Source organism: Heterocephalus glaber, unplaced genomic scaffold, assembly GCF_053883595.1.
Source record: "Heterocephalus glaber isolate CG9 unplaced genomic scaffold, H.glaber_assembly_v1.0 deba00001606, whole genome shotgun sequence".
NCBI lineage: Eukaryota > Metazoa > Chordata > Mammalia > Rodentia > Bathyergidae > Heterocephalus > Heterocephalus glaber.
In genome coordinates, this window is record NW_028258377.1 from 12,307,428 (window position 1) to 12,326,495 (window position 19,068).

Below are 19,068 nucleotides of genomic sequence, written 5' to 3' on the forward strand. Positions count from 1 at the left end.
TGTGGCAGAAACGCGCATTCGCGTTCCTTCCTGCGGAGGCAGAAGCATGCCTGGTCACTAGAACCTTGAGCGAAAGCAGCGGGTGTCCCCTCCGCTTGTACCAAAGCAGATCACACACCTTTATTATCCTCAAAATGTAACAAACGGGGTAAGAAATCCCTCCCTCCCCCCTCCCCCGCAGTCCAAGGGAAGCATTTAAAAAGCCCCACAGTCAGGCCAGGAGTTTGCCGGTGGGGCCCAGGACGCCGGGCGCCCCTCTATACGGCTGTAGTCCTCCCGAACAAGGGGATGGAGACCGGCAGGCGCCAAGCTCCGTGCTCCAGGGGCTCACGACTGCTGAGCTCTGAGTCGGTCCAGCTGGGGAAGACCCGGCGGCTACGGTCGGCCTGCAGACAGAGGGCGGGGCAGGGCGCTGCGGGCCTTGGGGCGCTGGACAGGTGCAGCGCCGAGGTGTAGCCCCGGTCCAAGAAGAGCGGCTTGTAGCTGGGCGGCGGCTGTTCCTGTTTCTCCGCGCTATCGCGGCGGCTCAGAAAGGGCGTAACGATCTTGCGGTAGAGGCCGCGCGTGTCCGTGAGCACCTCGCTGTAGGGCGGCGGCGGCTCTGCCATCAGCACCGCCTCTTCATAACATGGCGGCTTGGACATGTCCGATTCCGCTGCAGAATGGGAAGCGGTCCGAGTGGGTGAGGCCACTGGCCCCAGCCTCTGGTACAGGTCTTGACCGGACGCCTGCGCCAGCCCCAGCCCACTCCCCCGTCCCAGTCTCTCGGAAGCTGTAAGTGGTAGCCTCGCGCTTCGGCAGTGAGCCCACCCCTTGCCGATGCCCCGCCCACCCTGCTGGCTCCGGTCACCCAGCTGAGGTGAGTTCTTACCTTGACGCGGGTAGCTCCAGGGCCGGGGCGGCACGGAGAGGTGCGGCGGCGGCGGCGGGTGCGGCAGAGCGTGGTGGTGCGGGTGCGGGTGCGTGTGCGGCTGCACTGACCCGTGGTGCAGCAGGGGGTGCACATGCACGTGCGGATGCGCGTGCGCCGGCGCCTCCAGGCGGCTGCGGTGCGGTGGTGGCGGCGGCGCCAGGCCCGGGGGACTCCCGGCCATGCTGCCCTCGAGCTCCAGAGGCTCCAGCTCTAGGGCGCGCAGGTTCTGCTCGCGCAGTCGCTCCTCCTGGCGCCGTTTGAGACGGCGGCGCAGGAAGCTGCAGAAGCAGCAGAGCAGGACAATGAGACCCCAGATGAGCCAGAAGCCGGCGAAGCACGTGAGGAACGTGTAGGTGCCCTGGGACATCACCATGGTGGCGGCGTGAGCAGTAGGTCCTCAGCAGCTTCACTGGACACTGGGCTCCTCTGCGTGGCCTCGAGCCCGTGTCACGCTCCCAGGTGCCGCCAGTGTCACTCGGGGACCCGCAGCCGGGGGCTGCCTGCGGCGGGGCTCAAGTCGTACTCGCACCGGCGGGGGACAGCTTCCCCGCCTTCCCATGGCGCCGGCCAGCGCGCGGAAGTGCTTCACCCAGGACCGCGAGGGACCTGCGGGGCAGACACAGGACGCAGTAAGGCGCGCCGCGACCCCTGACGACTTCCAGGCCTGCGCCGGCGTCCCGTGTAGTTCCAGGGAAGACGCCTCCGTGGGAACCCCCGCACTCCCCGGGGGCCCGGTGACATCACCGGGGATGACGTCATCCCTCGAGGTTTCCCTGGTAGGGTTTCCCCAGATTCTAGACCCGGCCGCCACCGCCCTGGAGCCCAGATGCCGACGGGACCCAAAGCGAGCCAGCAGGGGGCGCGCGAAGGCCAGGCTCAAGTGCCGAGCCCGCGCTAGAGATTCACCACCCGAAACCCCCGAGTATAGGCCATAACCCCTCAGCTCGGAAATGGTTTCGGAGGCCTGTGGTTACCCAGCCGTAGGAATCTCGGCGCGGTGGCTTTGAGAGGGGGTAAGGACGGTCCGCCTTCTCGAGCCCTACAAGCAGTCCACCTGGCGCCCTACTTCAGGACATCCGGCCCTGCCCCGGGGCCTCCCGGTCTTGGCTGCGCCTACCCGTAGAGAGCCTCGGGCTGGCAGCTCGGACTGTCCCTGCGTGCCTTGGCCCAGCCTTTGTTTGCGCCTGACAAACCTCGAGAGTGTGGGCCAGGCCCTCTTCCTTTCCTCCGGTCGCCTCAGCCCGCCAGATTCCAGCTTCCCTGCTTCCTCTACAAATGTAGCCCTGCTTGGCTCCTCCACTCCATCTCCAGGCCGCCATCTCCCTTCCCCCAATTGCCTTTCCCTCTCCGCAGAGGAGAGAAAAATAGATGAGATTCGGAACCCCGTCTTTCTCGGACCCGCCTGGTCCTGCACTCACTCACTCCAGACTGGCATCTCTTAGTTCCACCTCTCCATAGCCAGGCTGAGGGGCAGGCGATATGGCATCTTGAGAGGTATGTAGCAAGGTGCAGTGAAGGGCGGCAGGTGTCACTCAACGCCACCACCACGGAACATACAGGAGACCTTCTTGGGTGCTTTATACCAGGCACTTTAACATACAACCTTTGGGGCATACAGACATCAATGGGGGAGCAAGGAGTTGTGCAGGTGGCAGAACCTAATTTGAACTCAGGCTTGGCTACAAAATCCTATCCTTAGTGGGATGGGGGAATGCTGCTGCTTGAGCTATTTCATGGGCCTCATCCAGAAACCCCGGGGAACTCCTGCCCTCAGCACACTGAAGGCAGTCGAACACACTCACTCAGTTTGGAGGCCCATACTCAGCCTGAGCCTCAAGCTAGGAGGATGCCAGGCCACACCACCTTCTCCCCAGATGGCTCCTGCCTGACTCCACGGCTGCCTTCAGCCATGCGCCACTTGGTGCCCGTGCCAGTCCTTTTCTCCGGGCCTGCGTTCCAGAACAGACAATGGCAGGAACAATAGCTCTGCCCGCCCCCTCCACAACCCTGCCATGAGGCTGCCATGGCGACGCACCCCAGATAAAAACACGATGCTGCCAGTCACTAGGAGTTAATTAAATCTGTTGTTCTCCTTTTGCAGAGCCCTCAGGAACAGAAATGTTCAGAGAAAATTGGCACTAACTAGAGGTCCCCCTGCTTAGTAGGCCAGGAGCAGTTATGGGTCAGAAAGGCACTTCTGGGGCTGGGGATAATGGGGCTTAGCTGAATTAGAAATACCTGTCTAGAGCCCGACCTGTGGCACATGCCTGTAGTCCCACTTACTTGGGGGGCTGAGGCAGGAGGATCACTTCAGCTCAGGAATTTGGGGCCAATGTAGGCAATGGTGAAACCCCTATCTCTAAAAATAATGAGGATTTTTTGTTTGTTTTGGTACCAGAGATCGAACTCAGGTCCTTAGGGTTGCAAGGCAGGTGGCAGAACCACTGAGCTAGATCTCCGGCCCTGTTTTGTTTTAATACTCCCAAGGACCATCAGTATTTGTTCCTCTTCCCATGCAGTGTTTTTTGGTTTTGTTTTGTTTTTTAATACTGGGTCTAGCTAGCTGTGTAGTTCAGACTGCCCCAGAACTCACTATGTAGCCTAGGCTGGGTTCAAACTCTCAGCAGTCCTACAGCCTAAGCCTCCCAAGTGCTGGGATTACAAGCATGTGGCATCATGTCCAGCCCATCCATTATCTTGTATAATCATCAACACCAACTAGTCACCTGGTCATGCCAACTGGACAGGTGAGGAGAGATAAGGAAATTATTTGCCCTAAGTCATACATCTAATAAGGGGAAAAGCTAAGATGCAGTTGCCATCTGAATTCAAATTGTGTCCACTTTCCCTGTGTAACAAATGAGATGTAAATGAAAATCCCAGCATTTGTGAGGACTCAGTATATATGGACTTGGCAGCTGTGGGGGAACTGGGCAGTGTGGCCAGCTAGTACCTAAAATGTACATTTCTGTTCTTCCCACCAAGGCCTTGGAGTTCCTGACCATGAGCTCACTGCTGCCCTGGACTAGCTCGGGGTGGCAAAGGGCTGCACAGAATGAAGGAAGGGTGGGATGGCAGCTCCAGGCTTAACACAGAAGCAAAGACAGGGACACAGTTTAGCAGACTGGGCATTAGGCCAGACTGGTACAGGCCACACCCCAAATCTACTCAGTGCCATTTGACACCCCTCAACTAGGAAGAATCATTGCCATATTTTATAGACTGGCCAGAGAGGGGCAGTCTCTTGCATGAGGTTTCAAAGCTGAGCTGGCCCTCTGACCTGGCTCCAAAGCCAAGTTTGAGGTGTGGGGATTTGATGCTAAACACTGCCTTCTCTTATGTGGATGCCATAGGCCCACAGGGCTACAATCTGGCCTGTAGCCTCCTTCCTAGTTACTCAGTATATAATGATCTAGTAGTCCACAATTGGTGCTTAATATGTAAACATTGAAAGATTCTTTCAGATCTTTCAAAATGCTCTACTGACCAAATGAATTGGAAGCCTCCCCAAAAGGCTATGCCCCTTTGCTGCTCCACACCTTTGTGTACGTTCTTGCCCTCATCTGGGGACCCCTCAGACTCACAGCACCTTGCCTGAAGCCACTGGCCTTGCCTTACCCCTCCAGACTGTAAATAGCAAACACCTGCCACATGTCCAACTCTGCTATTTGTTAGGAGCCATGCCCTTCACATGGACTTATCCTTAAGCCTGCCATCTTACTATTTGTTTTGTTTCTATTTTCTTTCATGCTTGTAGGTCATGCGAACGTTCCTTAAGATTCCATCTTGAGGGCCAGGGATTTAGCTCAGTGGTTCCGCTGCCTGCCTCGAAAGCGCAAGGACCCCAGTTCGATCCCTGGTACCAAAAAAAAAACAAAAACAAACAAAAAATTACACATAACTCAAGATGGAACCTTTTTTTTTTGGTACCGGGGATCGAATTCGGGTCCTTGCGCTTGCGAGGCAGGCTGTGGAACCACTGAGCTAAATCCCCAGCCCATGTGTAATGCTTTTGAGCATATGTCTGTGTATAGTTTTTGGCCACACTCACTGGGAACACACCAGGGGAATGAAAGCAAGACCCTGGGTATTTTATACCTCCATGCTGCCATGCTGCCTCAGTTTCCTCATCAGTAACCATTGTGAAGACTGAGCTAATCCATTGCAGAGGGTATGGAGCTGAACAACAGACATTAGCTCTGATGATGGCAGCTTCTGAGCCCGAGATGCAGAGATGTATTTGTCCTTAAGGTGCTCCCTGCCTGAGGGCTGGACACCACGGACAGTTCTCACAACCTTCCTAGGAAGCAGTCTTCCCACTTGACTGATAAGAATACTTGACTCCGAGATTAAATGACATCCAATGGCCACAGATCTTGTATTCTAGGGCCTAGCTTCATTACTGAGAACACCTATTACATTGCTTCTCTGCATGAAGAACCCTGGCACCTCCACCAGAGATCTGCTACTTGAGTTCTTTATCTCAGCCATGGGGTCATCATTTACCCAGGCACAAAATTCTCAGTGCGGGGTGTCTTCATCTGTCTATGTCCTTTAGTCCTCTTGCCACTGGCCTGGTTAGGCCACCATCAACTCTCAGCTAGAGCCCTATTACCATGTTTGCCATGTGCTGGACCCCCTGCGCTGCCTACCCACTCTCCATGCTGCCCATTTCCTCTAGGCCCTCTCCTGTCTGAACCCTCTAGTTCTTCCTTGTTGCCTTAGAAGACAGTCCTGCCCTTAACATGGTTCAGACTGATGCCTCTCAAACTTAGGTGGGGCCCTAGAGTTTGCATATCTAACAAATTCCCAGCAGATGTTGGACCAGGGAGCACTCTGTGACCTAGATCATGCCCCCTGGGAGGAGCTACTGCCAACGCCAATTGGCCTCTTGCACATTTTCCTGGAGAAGTTATTCCTAAGTCACCACCCCTGCCCAGGGCTGGATGAGAATGAATGAAGCCCAGTGATCGAAGACTGTTCAGAAGTGGCCTGTGTCCACGACAGGCTGCCTCTGCCTCCATCAACTGGCACACAATAATTCAAAGGCCACTCGTTTGGCCCTAGCTATAGGACAAGGAACACCTCAGGAGCTGGGTCACCATCCAAATCATTCCTGAGAACTGTCTGCCATTTACCAAAAAGTCAGAGAAAGAAGCCATGACCCAGCATTCAGCCCTCACAGCATGGGTTATAAGCAAACTGAGAATCCTATGTCTTTGGGCAAAAGTCAAAAGACAACCTGGAGGCACACACCAAAGGCTTTGGAGAAAGGAAATCCCAGGTTCAGGGTGACGAGGCAGAACCCTGGCCATAAGGCTTAGGGCTGCTAGTACTCAGGTGTGGGGACAGAGACTCAGACTCATAGAGACAGAAAGGAGGGAGGAGGCTGTGGTGTGAGGATGGGGTGGAGGAGGTAGGTGACTGTCACCCTGTCCTGTGTTCCTTGTACATGCCACTGGCATCTTTCCAGTCATGATCTAAGTAACATTCAGGAGGTAGCCTGTCATCCTCACATCTAGAGACAAGGGTGTAGGCTCAACAAGGAGCTGGGTCCTATTCAGGCTCATGGAGTCACATGCCTGACACCCTGATGAGTGCATACCCCATTGACAGGAAGGGCATTTCAGGGAGGCACTGGTGACATTTACACCCTTTCAGACCAGAGAGAAATGACTAAACTTATCCCAGCTCCCAAAGTCAGCCAGGCAATAGAGCTGGCCATAACCTCATTTCCAGCAAGGATTGGTACCCTGGCCTATGGGTAGAATCTCTACAACCCAACCCTGACACTGGGAAACTGCAAACAACAACAGAGTGAGCAGAAAGGCCCTATGTAGGCTAGTGTCTTCTGTACTGGGCTCTGACTCTTGGTGGAGGGGGGCGGGCAGGATATTCAAAGACCAGATTCTTTGAGTAAACCCTCATTCTGGTGGCTTCCTGTGGTTCCATCACCTCATCCAGCATGGGAATTAATTATCTGTCCTTGCAAGAGAGGTAGCCACATAGTGTGGTTATGTGTATGGGCGGGGGGGGCTCTTATTGAGGGCAGCATAATGTAATGGTGTAGAGCACTGAGGTGCAGCCCTAGGCTCAAATTCTGTTTCTGCTCTGAGCCATGTGATCACACTGGCTACTCCCAGAGTTGAGCTGAAGTTTCTTCACCTGTAGGACAAAGGATGATGAGACCTGCCCAATAGTGCCAAGGAAGGAGCACAAATGATGAGAGGTGTGATAACATTTCCAGGCCAACATATACAGCTGAGTGTGACCAACAAGACATCAGCACCTTGCATCCTGGAGAGGTACAACTATGAAAACCAGCCCATGGCAGTACATTGTATGCAGCCTGGGGGTGGTCCACCAAAGCCTTCCCTCACTTTACCATGGACCAAAGGCCTCAGACTCCTGATCCTCAGCTTGAACACAGCTCATGGATGCATTTTGTTGGCCTACAATCTACTTTTAAAAATAATATCCTGATTGGTTACTAGCATTTAAAAACCAGATTTGCATTAAGGTCTGGATCTCTTGCTCATTTGAAAACTGGACAATCTGGTCATACCAAGTCTATATTACCCAAGGTGACATCAATTGGAGCTGCTCCCTGGCCCACCTCACTCATTCCATTGCCCCCTGGCCTATGGATGCACTTGGGTTTCCAACCTCTGAGCTACACTGGGTACCCACAGGGTCCAGAAATTCCATGGCCCACCTCTGCTACTCTCCCACAGCCAGGAATGGAACTTGAAAAGGCCATGGGAGCCAATGAACCAAAGACTAAGGACTTGGGGATTTCCCAGGGGGTTGAGGCAGTCCTCACTGCTTGATCTCAGCCAGAGAGAGAAAATGGAGGGAGACAGGAAGCCAGCCCACAGCAGCACAATCCTATAAAGCATCTGAGACAGCAAGAATCTGGCTGATTTTGCTGGAGGGGGGAAAGGTATATCAAGGCTTGAAAGACAGGGAACTTCCTCACTGGAGGAATATGAAGGAAGGTTAAGAATGCTCCTCTGGAAGGCTCTAGGATTTTCCACATTGGTCACATAAGCTGTGTATGGCAGGTGAGAGGGCCTTTGCCAGCAGGGAAGCTGGCAATGGAAACCTAGCTCTACCTCTTACTGGCTGCAAGACCTCAGACAAGTCAATTCACCTCCCTGAGCCTCAGTCTCCATCTCTAAGAGGAGGATAATAAACTTACCTTGCACAATTGCTGTAAGAATTAAGAGATAATAGGTGCGGAGAGCTCAATTCAGAGGTCTCAGAACATGAAAAGAATGAAAGGAGCCTATGAAAAATCGCCAAGGCCCACCTGCCTACGGGAGCCTCAGGCCCGATTTCCCATCTGTGGGCATCTTATGCCAAGGCCTCAAATGCCCCAGATACCTGGCACCTCTATGCCCAAGATACCTCCCTGGATGGGAAAGGAAACCCAAAAGTGGTTGTGGTCTCAGGGATCCTGGATCCGAAGCCTGTGGTCAGGGCTGGCATCTGCTGAGTCAGGCCATGGAGTGCTGGCAGAGGGAGCATTTCTCTCTCCAGCACACTGCCTGCTGAGGGGAGGTTGGGAGGGGAGCCAGAGGTCATTTCCTCTGACTCAACAGCCATTCTCCTCCCAGAGGAGCTCCACTAGAAGACAGGGCACCTCCATGTGGCATTGGTCTCTCTGCTAGCCAACCTGCACACCACCCTGCAACAGTCAAGGCATTGTGCTGAGACAAGAAAGGGGCACTTGTGGACCAGACAATGGGCTGGGTCTCTCCCATCTGGCCTGGGCTTCCGCTTCCTTGGGTCAGCAATGTCCTTTCCTCTCCTGCCCACTAACTTCCACCCTTCCCTGGAGAATGGTGGTTAGGAACCTAGAGCAGCGACCCACCTCCAGCCCATGGGGCAGTTTGGCACATGCTCTGGCCATGAAGTGGTGGAGGGAGTCAAGTTTTTTTCCTCTCCCTGTTAAGGAACATGGCTTCTGGGAAATGCAACTCAGGCCATGTAGGGAGGAGATGGGAGAAGGCTCTGGTTAGTGATAATGGTGGTGGTGGGACCCAGCCTCAGTGCCTCTTCCTCTAGCAGCAAGCTTAGGGTCTGGGCCGCCTCCACGTTTACAGCCACCCTAGGAGTCCTGCTGCAACGATTGCAGCCACGTGGGAGCCAGCTCGTGCCCACGGAGCCGCTCACCCCCAACCCCCACTCTCGACGGGCTGTGGAGGCAGGCACACCCAGACGGCCACAGGGATGACATTCCCCCACGGCCCCCACCTCTCTCCCCGCGCCCCCGGCTCTGGCCCCGCGTGGGGTGGGGGAGGGGGCGTTGCCGGGGAGCGCAACCCCGTTACTGTGGCAACGGTTTCCAAGCAAACTGGTGGCTGCTCGAGCCCTGCTCAGGCTTCCTCGCTCACTGGCGCCCTCCTTCCCTCTCCCTCCCTCCAGTGTGGGCTGGGGGAGGGTCTACCCGAGGCCGGGCGGGGGTCCAGGGCGGAGACCCCCCCCCCCCCCCGGCCGGGGCGCAGACCTGCCCGCGGGGAGGGGCTCAGTCCTGGGACCATCTTCCACCCGCACTCCAGCCTTCCCAACCCGCAGCCGCCGCGGTACTCACGGGCCCAGGCATCATCCTCGAGCTCGTCCTCCTGCCTTGGGGCGAGCGGCCCAGCGGACTGAGTCCTAGGCCTGTGGGAGGCGGCTGTAGCGGCGGCTGCCCCGGGGGAGAAGACGGTGGCAGAGAAAGCGGCTCCAAGCGCAGGGCTGAAGGCACGGGGCGCGCGCACGGCCGCGTACACGGCGCGTGCCAGCCCGGCGTGCGCGCGCGCGCGCCAGCCAGCAGAGGGCCCCTCACCCCCACACAACGCCGCTGAAGAGGCTGCCCCGGGTGGGAAGGGGGTGAGCGGGACTGAGCACCACCTGCCACGCCCAGACCTGGTACACAAGGGCGCCAAGTTCACACCCTCAGGGCATCCTGAACCGGTAATGCACATGCCCCACATCCTGGCGATAGGCTGCTCGGCCGGGGGCATGCCAGCAGACCCAAGCACACGTTGCACACACCCGATACTCAGCCAAGCAGCTGAGGTCAAGAACCCCGATGCGCACACAGCTCAGCCCGGAGAGCATATCGTCTACACGTCGAGGTCCCTGCCACATTCCCACAGGCTACTACATACATGCAGTGGGCAGGGGTTCGAGCAGGCAGCCACTCCAATGTGGTTCCCTCCCAACTCATGCTTGCACCCTCTGTTTCCCCATCAGGCATACATCACCAGGTGCCTAACTAGCAAGAAGCACAAGGAGGAGGACCTAGTGCTGATTTGGTAGCTTTGGCCCCATGGACATGCCCCAGGAAACGAGATGACCCCTACAGAGGGCCCCACCCTGAGGTCCTCTTAGGCCACTTTGAACCTGGCTGTCCTGGCCCTTAACCTGAGTTCTGTTTCTACACCAACCTCTCTATGGCTCTTAGGGCGATCTTTCAAAAACACCCTCTATCACCATATCAACTGGAGCATTTTGGATTGTAAAGCACGGAACCCTAAAATAGATAGGCTTGAGCCCACAGGGACTGGCTCACTTAACTGGCAAGTCTGGAGAGATTGTTGCCACTGGTTCTAGGTGTTTCAGCAACAGCATCAAGCGTGTATCTGCTTCTCTACTCTTTCTCCCATGTCTGCATCATTTTGGCAAGAGGTGGCAAGGATGAACTCCACAGCTCTAGGCCACCCATTTCCAGAGGGAAAAAAACTGTTACCCAATAGTCTGCAAAAACAAGCAAACCAATAAACCCATAACTTTTTTTACCCCACTCATTTGGCTGAGCATCAGTGACCCAATCCATGCGCAGCCACACCTTTGGGGAAGGGATATCTTCTGAATGGCCACCCAGTATCCATTTTATTTTCTTTAGGTACATTACCCAGATTTAATTGGGAGAATCATTGCCCCCTATGGGTGCTATCATGCTGGGCCTTTGAAACCAAGTACTCTGCCCTCCCAATATATGCTGGACAGGTTTCTAGCCTGGCCACTGGGACTCATTGGAGCCATGTTGCCAAGACAGGAATGGCATTTGGCTTTTCCTGGTCACACTCTGAAGAGATGCAGTTGGCAACTAACACTACAAGACCTTACCCCCTCCACTGGTACTGGGGAGTGAACCAAAGGCCTCCACATAGCTATATCCTTCACCCTTTTATTTCTTGAGACAGTCTTCCTAAATTGCCCAGGCTTCATTCAAACTTGCAGTCCTTCTGCCTCAGTCTCCCTTGCAGCTAGGATTATAGGCCTGAGCTGCCACACTCCACCCTCTGGCCGTTCTTATCTAAGCTTCCTTATGTCCTTTAACATTGTTAGCTAGAAAGCTGTTCCATCTCTTGGAACATTCCCATCCAGGTCATATGTGTGGTGTACTGTATGCAGAGGTGCAAACCCTGCACCATCTAAACTACATGGAGAGTAGGGAGGGCTTCCCTAAAGAAAACTATATTTTTGTAGATGCTGGGATAGACCTCTAGATACAACCAGTCAAAACCCTTTAGGGATTCCTCTGCTGTCCAGATGAGGCCCTGTACACTTAACATGGCTTTCAAAACCCGTTTCAGCTCACTGACCTGAACTTCGGCCACTCCTTTTTTCCACCCCACTCCTATCCCATACTCAGTCATCCTAAGCCACAAGCTCTACATCATCCATCTGGCCCCAGTGTCCTAGACAGCACCAACTAAGACACCTTCATGGCCAAGGGGCCTCCCCTGAGTGCTGCAGCCCCCAACCCCCACCACTCTAGAACCTTCTCTGCCAGTGCTGATCACACTGGGTGCCACTGTTCCCACGTCTGCCTGCCTACCAGACTGAGCTCCAAGCTGGCAGGGGCCTGGTCTCCATCTGTGTGCCCAGCTCCCACCATAGAGCTGGCGAGGGAGGAGGTGAACTTAGTGAAAGCTTGTTGGGAAATGAATTCTGGGAGCTTCCTCTGCCAAGGATTTAAGGTGAACTTAACCCTAGCAAAGTTCCCTGGATTGCGTGAACATGAGAAGGGTCTGGGTGCCTCAGGGCCCTGCATGTCCACCTGGCACACCTGCCCAGGGATGAGCTCTGGCCTCTGCAAGTTAATACCTATGTGACCCTCACCCCAACCCCAGAATTTGGAGCAGAGGGACAAATGCACCTCAAATCCCAACCTCATGAGCAGGAGCAGCTAGCTTTTTTCACCCTGCAGTGACCACTCACCCACTGGAAGACCCTGAGCAACCCCACCCCATCACCACATACATACACCCCTTACCATTTCCTTTAAATTGATTAAAGAGACCAGCACTGGGTACCTTCCAGCTGCTCTTAAGACAGCTCCCCAACTTGGTACCTAGCACACACTCCCCAGCAGTTGAGTCCTATCAGTAACCTAGGGGCTCCAGGGGGCTCACTAACTTCTTCAGTGGACTTTCATAGCTGCCCTGCAAGGCGATGGGTATCACACTCGTCTTCCTAGACAAGGGAAGGACCTAAGCAGTTTAAAAAGCTGCCAGACTGGAACCTGAACCCGTAACTGGCAATTACTAGAACTCACATGGCTTCTGCAGCCCTATGTGCCTGGCCCAGAGGCACAGAACAAACCTTTATGGTAGTTACAGGACATTCTTGGGGGGAGCTAGGGACACTGGAAAGCTATTAAGCAGTGACAAGTTTGTAAAGTCTAGGGAAAATTTGTGATCAAACACCTCCTACCCCCAAATAATACCATAAGTGGTTCTCCAATCCTCTGTCTTCCAGGTGACTCTCCTTCAAGGCCCAGCTACCTTTGGAAAACCTGCCTTGATGTGCAGGTGGCTGGTTCCTTCCCAACCCTGCCACAGCCTTCTTCCCAGTACCACCATTCTCTAGGCCTTTTGCCCATCTACATTTAATGCATCAAGGACAAAAGAGAAGGATCCACATGCACCAGCCCATAGCAGGTAGCCAGGTAAAGAAAGATCTGGGGCAAGTGTTTACAACAGCAGTTCCCACTTGGCTCCCCAGGCCACTCGCAAGTTCACATTTGGCAGCCAGGCCACTTTGGCCTTGGACAGCTTAAAGACCAGCCAACTAGGCCTGCCTCTCCAGCACAGTCAGAAAGAGACCCACACTACAGTACCCAAGGGTCTCTTTCTCATGACCTCTACTCTTTAGGAAACCGTGGAACCCACTGGGTGAACTCAAAAGGCCACCAAGGCCTGAATGCCTAGAAAGACTGCCTTACAGTAAGTCCTAAAGGCTCCTGAGCCTTGAAAAGGCAGCCCCTCACCCCTTTCTGCCAGGTCTACCTCCAATCCTTTCCCGCTTCCGGCTGGGCCAGGGAAGCAGGAAGACCCCCTGGAACACCAGAAGCAAGAAAGAGGCAGGCAGGGGCTGCTGGCCAGGTTTGTGCTCGGACTGTATTCACACAGAAACATGTGGCAGCTTACAATGGACAAAATGAGTAATAAAAATTAGCTTTAAATATGGAAAAACCAGGGTCCTGTAATCCCATTCTACCCTAACATGGGGGACCAAGATGGCTAGCACAGTCTGGGAGGACCAGGGCTGGGGCAGGGTCATAGGCACAGCCTTACCCTAGCCCCTTCACACATACACAGATACACACCCACACCCACACATTCCCCATGGGCACACACAGGGAGGGGCAGATTATTGCTGGGCACATGTGAATATTTTTTTTTTAGGGGGAGGGAAACCCAATGTTTTTGTGGGTTTTTTTGGTACCAGGGATCGAACTCGGGACCTTGCGCTTTCAAGGCAGGCAGTGGAACCACTGAGCTAAATCCCCGGCCCTTCACGTGAGTATTTTGGAGGGGATTCTGGAATGTTGGCCAGAGTTGGTCAAGGACACCCCTACTTCTATGGCCTGGGCTGGAGCATTTTTGAAAGAGGTGTCTTCAGGGCCCAGCATAAGAGACAAGGTGAGGTGGGAGCTGGAAAGCAGAGGGAGACCGAGGTGGATCATCTTGGGCAGTGAACTAATGGGTCTCATGGTCAGTCCAATCTCTGTTCACAGCTTGGCACAGGCCTACAGGATACAGAACCCCCAGGTTTTTTTTTTTGGTACCGGGGATCAAACTCGGGTCCTTGCGCTTGCGCAGCAGGCGGTGGAACCACTGAGCTAAATCCCCAGCCCCTTCCTCCCAGATTTAATTCTGACATTTGCTATAAAGGGATACTATTGGGCCCTAGTCAGTGCAGCCTGAGCCTAGGACAGCAAGGGCAGGCACGAGTCTCACTCAGAGGTTGGTGGTGGCCAGCACAATGCCGGGAGTTCAGGGATCTGGCCTTGCCCCTTCTGAGCGGGGCCTGAGAAGCCTCAACTTTGGCAGTGGCTCCTCTGGTATCTCTTAACTCTCCCAGCCAGGGCTTGCTGCCTTGGAGGCTGAGGCGGGGCGCCAGGTCTACGGTAGGAATTAAGAACGCTCTGGTTGCTATATACATTCGTACAAATACATAAATACAGAAAGCCCAGAGCTCCGCAGAGGAGCTAGAGGGACGCACCTTTGTCCCAGGGATGGCCCAGGCTTTGCCAAACTCAGCCAGGCCAAAGGCTGAGGGCCAGAGGACACTGGGGACAACTCCGGCTATGTTCCCCAGGCCACGACTTGAGTGGACAATGGGGAAGACCACTGTGCAAAACTGTAAACAGCACTTGGAGTAGCTGCTACCGCCAATCGCCGGTGGGGGCCTCAGGCTGGGGACTAGAGGTGGGTGGGGAGCTCTTCCTCACTGTCGCTGCAGTTCCCACAGCAATCCTGGAGGGACAGGGAAGACATGGAGGGAAAGAGGCAGAGCGAGTGCTGTTAACCACCAGTGACGTTGCTTGGGGCTGCCCAGACAGGACAGATGCCACCCAGGGTCATGCTCTGGGAAAAGAGCTCCCCACGAGGGGCCTGGAACAGCAACTCAGGCCACATGTGAGTGGAGATCAGAGCAAAGGCTTCTGGCAACTGATTTGAAGTAAGGGAGACTAGGGAGATCCCAGATACTGCCAGGGCAAGGCCTCTGTCCAGGTCCTTGATAGGGGCTGGGGACAGGAAGACAGAAGACTAAGCAAGGCTGACAGCTTGAAGGGGCCAGGGTGCAGGGAACTGCAGCAGTGGGGAGGGGTACAGGGGGCGGGCACCAGACTTCTTTCTCCCACATCTTGCCTCTGCCATTGAAGGGCTGCCTGGGGCTCCCCGAGGCTGGGCAGCGAGGCTAACCCACGGGGAGCCCACACTGCTCACCTCTGGAAAGAGAAAAGAGGCCATGAGCCCAGCCAGGGGAGGGGAATGTGGCCAGAGATCCTAGGTATTGCTGGCAGGGCTGGAGCATGTCCACTCCCAGCATAGGCAGGCACTGGCTGTGCCTCCCACCCACCATCCCCTGGAGCCAGGCTGGGAGCCCAAGTAGGATACTGCCAGAGCTTACCTGGCGGCTGAAGAATCTTTGCAGTAGTCCCTTCTTGGGTGGTGCAGGTGGCTGGCCCTTCCAGTCCAGGTCTGGGGGAACTGAGCCATCCAGCCCAAAGACATTCAGCTCCTGGAAGCACTCAGTCTCCACCATCTAGCAAGGAACAGGTAGCTGTGAGAGCTGCCCCAAGGCTGTCCCCCGGAGCCCATGTCACCAGTGTGGCAGGTCCTACCTCATTCTGCCAGGGGATGGGCACACTGCCCGTGGCAAACTTCTGGTAGAAGTCCTGGTCCGTTGGCTCTAGCTCCACGCCCTTAACAGTGGAGAACTGTTCAATGTCCAGAACATCCTTGCAATAAATGGCCTGAGGCTAGAGGGGACAAATGCAGTCATCAGATAGGAAAGCGCAAGTGTGGGTGTACATGCATGTGTACACACAGAGATGGGAAGGCAGTTCAGCCCTGAGTCTCTCTGACTCTTGGCCTGGTTCTGTCCTGATACCTGCAGAATCTCATCTGGAGTCAGCAACCAGGTGTCCCATGTACTTCCCAAGCACAAGTTTCTTCTGTTTGAGGCTAACTTCTCCCTCCATGTCCTCTTCTGCATACTGGGATCATTATCCCTCATTGTTCAACGACCGAATGATGCTACATATACACCTGAGCTGTCCCCTGCCCCCTGCCCTGCACAAGGCTGCCCAGGTGTGTGGGAAGTGAAGGAAGTGCAGGCTGAAACTCCACTAGTTCCTCATGCAGGGCCTACAAGCAGATAGGTTCCCCACCCTAGGATGTCTAGTGGCCTCCTCCGTCCCCTCTCATAACCCATCAAGAGGACAGAAATGGTCCTCCACTACCTCCCCAGCCCCCTGTTGAGAGATCACCTGAGCCTCAGAAGGCAGACATTCAGCTTTTCCATCCTTGTATTTTTTTCTAAATCCTAGTATTAAGGTTGTCAGTTAAAATATCATGGGGCTAGGAGTGTAGTGTAGCTTAGTGGTACAGCCTGTGCTTAGCAGGCCTTGGGTTCAATCCCCAGTGTGTGTGTGCGTACGCATGGACACACATACACACACACACACACAGAGACACACCATATATAGATATGTTCATCATGCAAAATGGTACATCCACTTTGGAAAACAGTGTGGCAGTTTTCCCAAAAGGTTAAACATAGCTAGCCTATGCCCTAGTAATTTTACACCTAGGTAAAATACCAAAAGAAATCGTATCTGTTCACACAAAAATCTGTACAAGTTCATAGCAATCAGGCATGGTGGCAAGTGCCTGTCACCCTAGGTATCTGGGAAGCTGAGGCAGGAAGACTACTTGAGCCCCATAAGATTAAGACCTCTCTGGGCAATACAGCAAAACGCTATCTCAGACTGGGGATTTAGCTCAGTGGTGCCACCACCTGCCTCACAAGTGCAAAGTCCCGAGTTCGATCCCTGGTACCAAAAAAATAAAATACAAAAAGATTATTAAAAAAACCCCGCTATCTCAGAAAATAAAGAATGCTCATAACAACATTCTTCATAAATCAAAAAAGTAGAAATAAACCTAATGTCTATCAATTTATAAATAAATGTGGTATTACTTACACAAGATGTTCAGCCTCAAAAAGGAATGAAATACTGATACATACTACAACATAGATAAACCTTAAAAAACATGCTAAATGCCAGGAATGGTGGTACATGCCTGTAATCCCAGCACTTGGGAGGCTGAGGCAGGAGGATTATCTCGAGTTTGAGGCCAGTCCGGATTACAGATACCTCAGAGGAGGCACTGCGCCTGCCTGGCAAGCACAAAGTCTTGAGTTTGATCCCGAAACCAAAAAAACATACTAAGAATTTCGCCACCTGCTGCGCAAGCGCAAGGACCCGAGTTCGATCTCCGGTACCAAAAAAAAAAACAAAAAAAAAAACATACTAAGAAGCCAGTCACAGAGCATCATATATTGTATGATTCCATCAATACATATAAAATATCCAGAATGGGCAAATATACAGAAAGTAGATTAGTGACTGCCAGAGCAGGAGAGAATAAGGATGACTGCTAAGGGGACAGGCTGGTGGGGTTTTGGGGGGACCCGGAGGGTGATGAAAATATTCTAAAATGTATTGTGATAACAGTTGTATAAATATGACATACTGAAAGTCACTGAATGCCGGGCGAGGTGGCACATGCCTGTAATCCCAGAACTTGGGAGGCTAAGGCAGGAGGATCACCAAAAGTTCAAGGCCAGCCTGACCTACATAGCAAGACCCTGTCTCAAAAAAACATGGTTCATGCCCACCCAGGGATGCCGCTTCCAACTTGGGCCGGGGATTTAGCTCAGTGGTGCCACCACCTGCCTTGCAACCCAAGGTCCCGAGTTTGATCCCCGGTACCAAAACAAAACAAAACATCACTGAATTGCATACTTTATATGGATAAATTGTATGTTATGTGAATTAAATCTCAAAAAAGCTGTTAAAAAACGTCAGCATTGAGCTTACTGTCAATCTATTGCTTCTGGAAAGTTAAAACTCCATGGCACTGATTTTTTTCTCTAACTTTGAACTAAAGATCCAGAGGTAGTACAGTTATGTGAGATGGTGTGTACAGGAAGCGGGAGTAAACTTGAGTAGCAGTACCAGTCTCAGGCAGGCAGATGGAGGTTAGGCCCTCTTGGTTCAAGAACCAGCCCATGACAGCACCCTCCCTTTGGGGTTCTAATTGAAACCTACCATGTAAGAGTCACTGAGAGGCAGTGTCTCCCTAGCTGGCCTCCCTACTTATACACGTACGCTCTATGACCCACTCTCCATACCTCACTTTCCTGTCCAAAACCCTCAAAGTTTCCCTGTCATGCTTAGGATATGACCACCCTTCTCTTTCCCTGCACAAACTCATTCCAGCCACATTGGCCTCCTCCTTACTCTTCCCTGTCACTAGGCCAGTTTCTGCTCCAGGATCCAATGCCTGGCTGTTCCTTTTGCCTGGAATGCTTACCCCAACCTACCCCCAAATTTTGGCATGACTCTCTTTCCGATTTTTAGTGTCTGCTTAATCATCAGCTCCCCAGAGAGCGCCCTAAAATTACTGCCCACCCCCTAGCCTCCAACACTCTGTCTTCTTAGCCTGCTTTCTTTTTCTTTGTTGGACTTAGCATTACCTGAAACTTTCTCACTTACTGGTTTATTTTGGAGTGTCTTCCCACTAGAGCATAAAGACAGACCTGGGTCCTGTGGACCTCATTATCTCCAAGGTCTGGCACATATGAGCACACAGATATTTGTCAAATGAATAAACAAATGTGTGGTTGACAGTCATCAGCCTGGCCTGTCCATCACCTTCCAGACTCCCCAGTGAACCTGGTAAACTATCACAGGATCCAGTCCTCATATCCACGGGACGGAGGCAAGCACATGACCTAATCCTGGCCAATCAGAAGGTTCCCTGTGACATTACACAGAGAACTGAATTCAGGGGCGGGGATACAGCCAACAGATTGAAGAAGCGCCAAGAGATGGAGACGTGAAACTCTGGGGACTTTCTTCTGAAAGAGACCAATAAACTTCACACTGGGCTTGAGTAAGTGGGAGTTGGGTTTCTGCCACTTGTAATATGATTAGAGGATGTCTGTGCCTGTAGAGTGCCTAACCCAGGAGATGCTCAATAAATGAGTGGGAGTCTATAAGAGGGAGTGTCCTGACTGAAGAGGGGCAGCCAGCCCCGTAGACCTCCCCCATGGCACCGTCAACTCGGTTTTCC

At 53.4% G+C, this 19,068-nt stretch overlaps 2 protein-coding genes and 1 long non-coding RNA gene across 9 annotated transcripts in view; 1 reads left to right on the forward strand and 2 right to left on the reverse strand.

Moving 5' to 3' along the window:
* Window positions 1-95: 95 nt before the first annotated feature.
* Prr7 (proline rich 7, synaptic) lies at window positions 96-1,321 on the reverse strand. Its single transcript, XM_004836254.4, has 2 exons — window positions 872-1,321; window positions 96-655 (listed from the first exon to the last, which is right to left on the reverse strand). The coding sequence occupies exons 1-2, from the start codon at window positions 1,284-1,286 to the stop codon at window positions 258-260; spliced, it is 813 nt and encodes a 270-aa protein (XP_004836311.1). The 5' UTR covers window positions 1,287-1,321; the 3' UTR covers window positions 96-257.
* LOC147822932 (uncharacterized) overlaps window positions 740-19,068 on the forward strand; it is a 20,126-nt gene continuing 1,797 nt past the window's right edge. The window contains exon 1 of the long non-coding RNA XR_015444755.1: window positions 740-859. This is a non-coding gene — a long non-coding RNA (uncharacterized LOC147822932). The remainder of the gene's footprint in view (window positions 860-19,068) is intronic.
* The window catches only part of Grk6 (G protein-coupled receptor kinase 6), a 27,760-nt gene continuing 10,012 nt past the window's right edge, over window positions 1,321-19,068 (reverse strand). For 5 of the 7 annotated variants that reach the window (XM_004836253.3, XM_087194770.1, XM_087194771.1 and 2 more), the window contains 3 exons: window positions 15,546-15,683; window positions 15,332-15,466; window positions 13,294-14,673 (listed from right to left, as the gene is read on the reverse strand). In XM_004836253.3, the coding sequence (XP_004836310.2) occupies window positions 14,620-14,673; window positions 15,332-15,466; window positions 15,546-15,683 (327 nt within the window). In that variant the 3' untranslated portion in view covers window positions 13,294-14,619. Of the gene's footprint in view, window positions 1,520-13,293; window positions 15,150-15,331; window positions 15,467-15,545; window positions 15,684-19,068 lie in introns of those variants that run through there. The other 2 variants (XM_021238904.2, XM_013078099.3) reach the window with 2 other exon arrangements.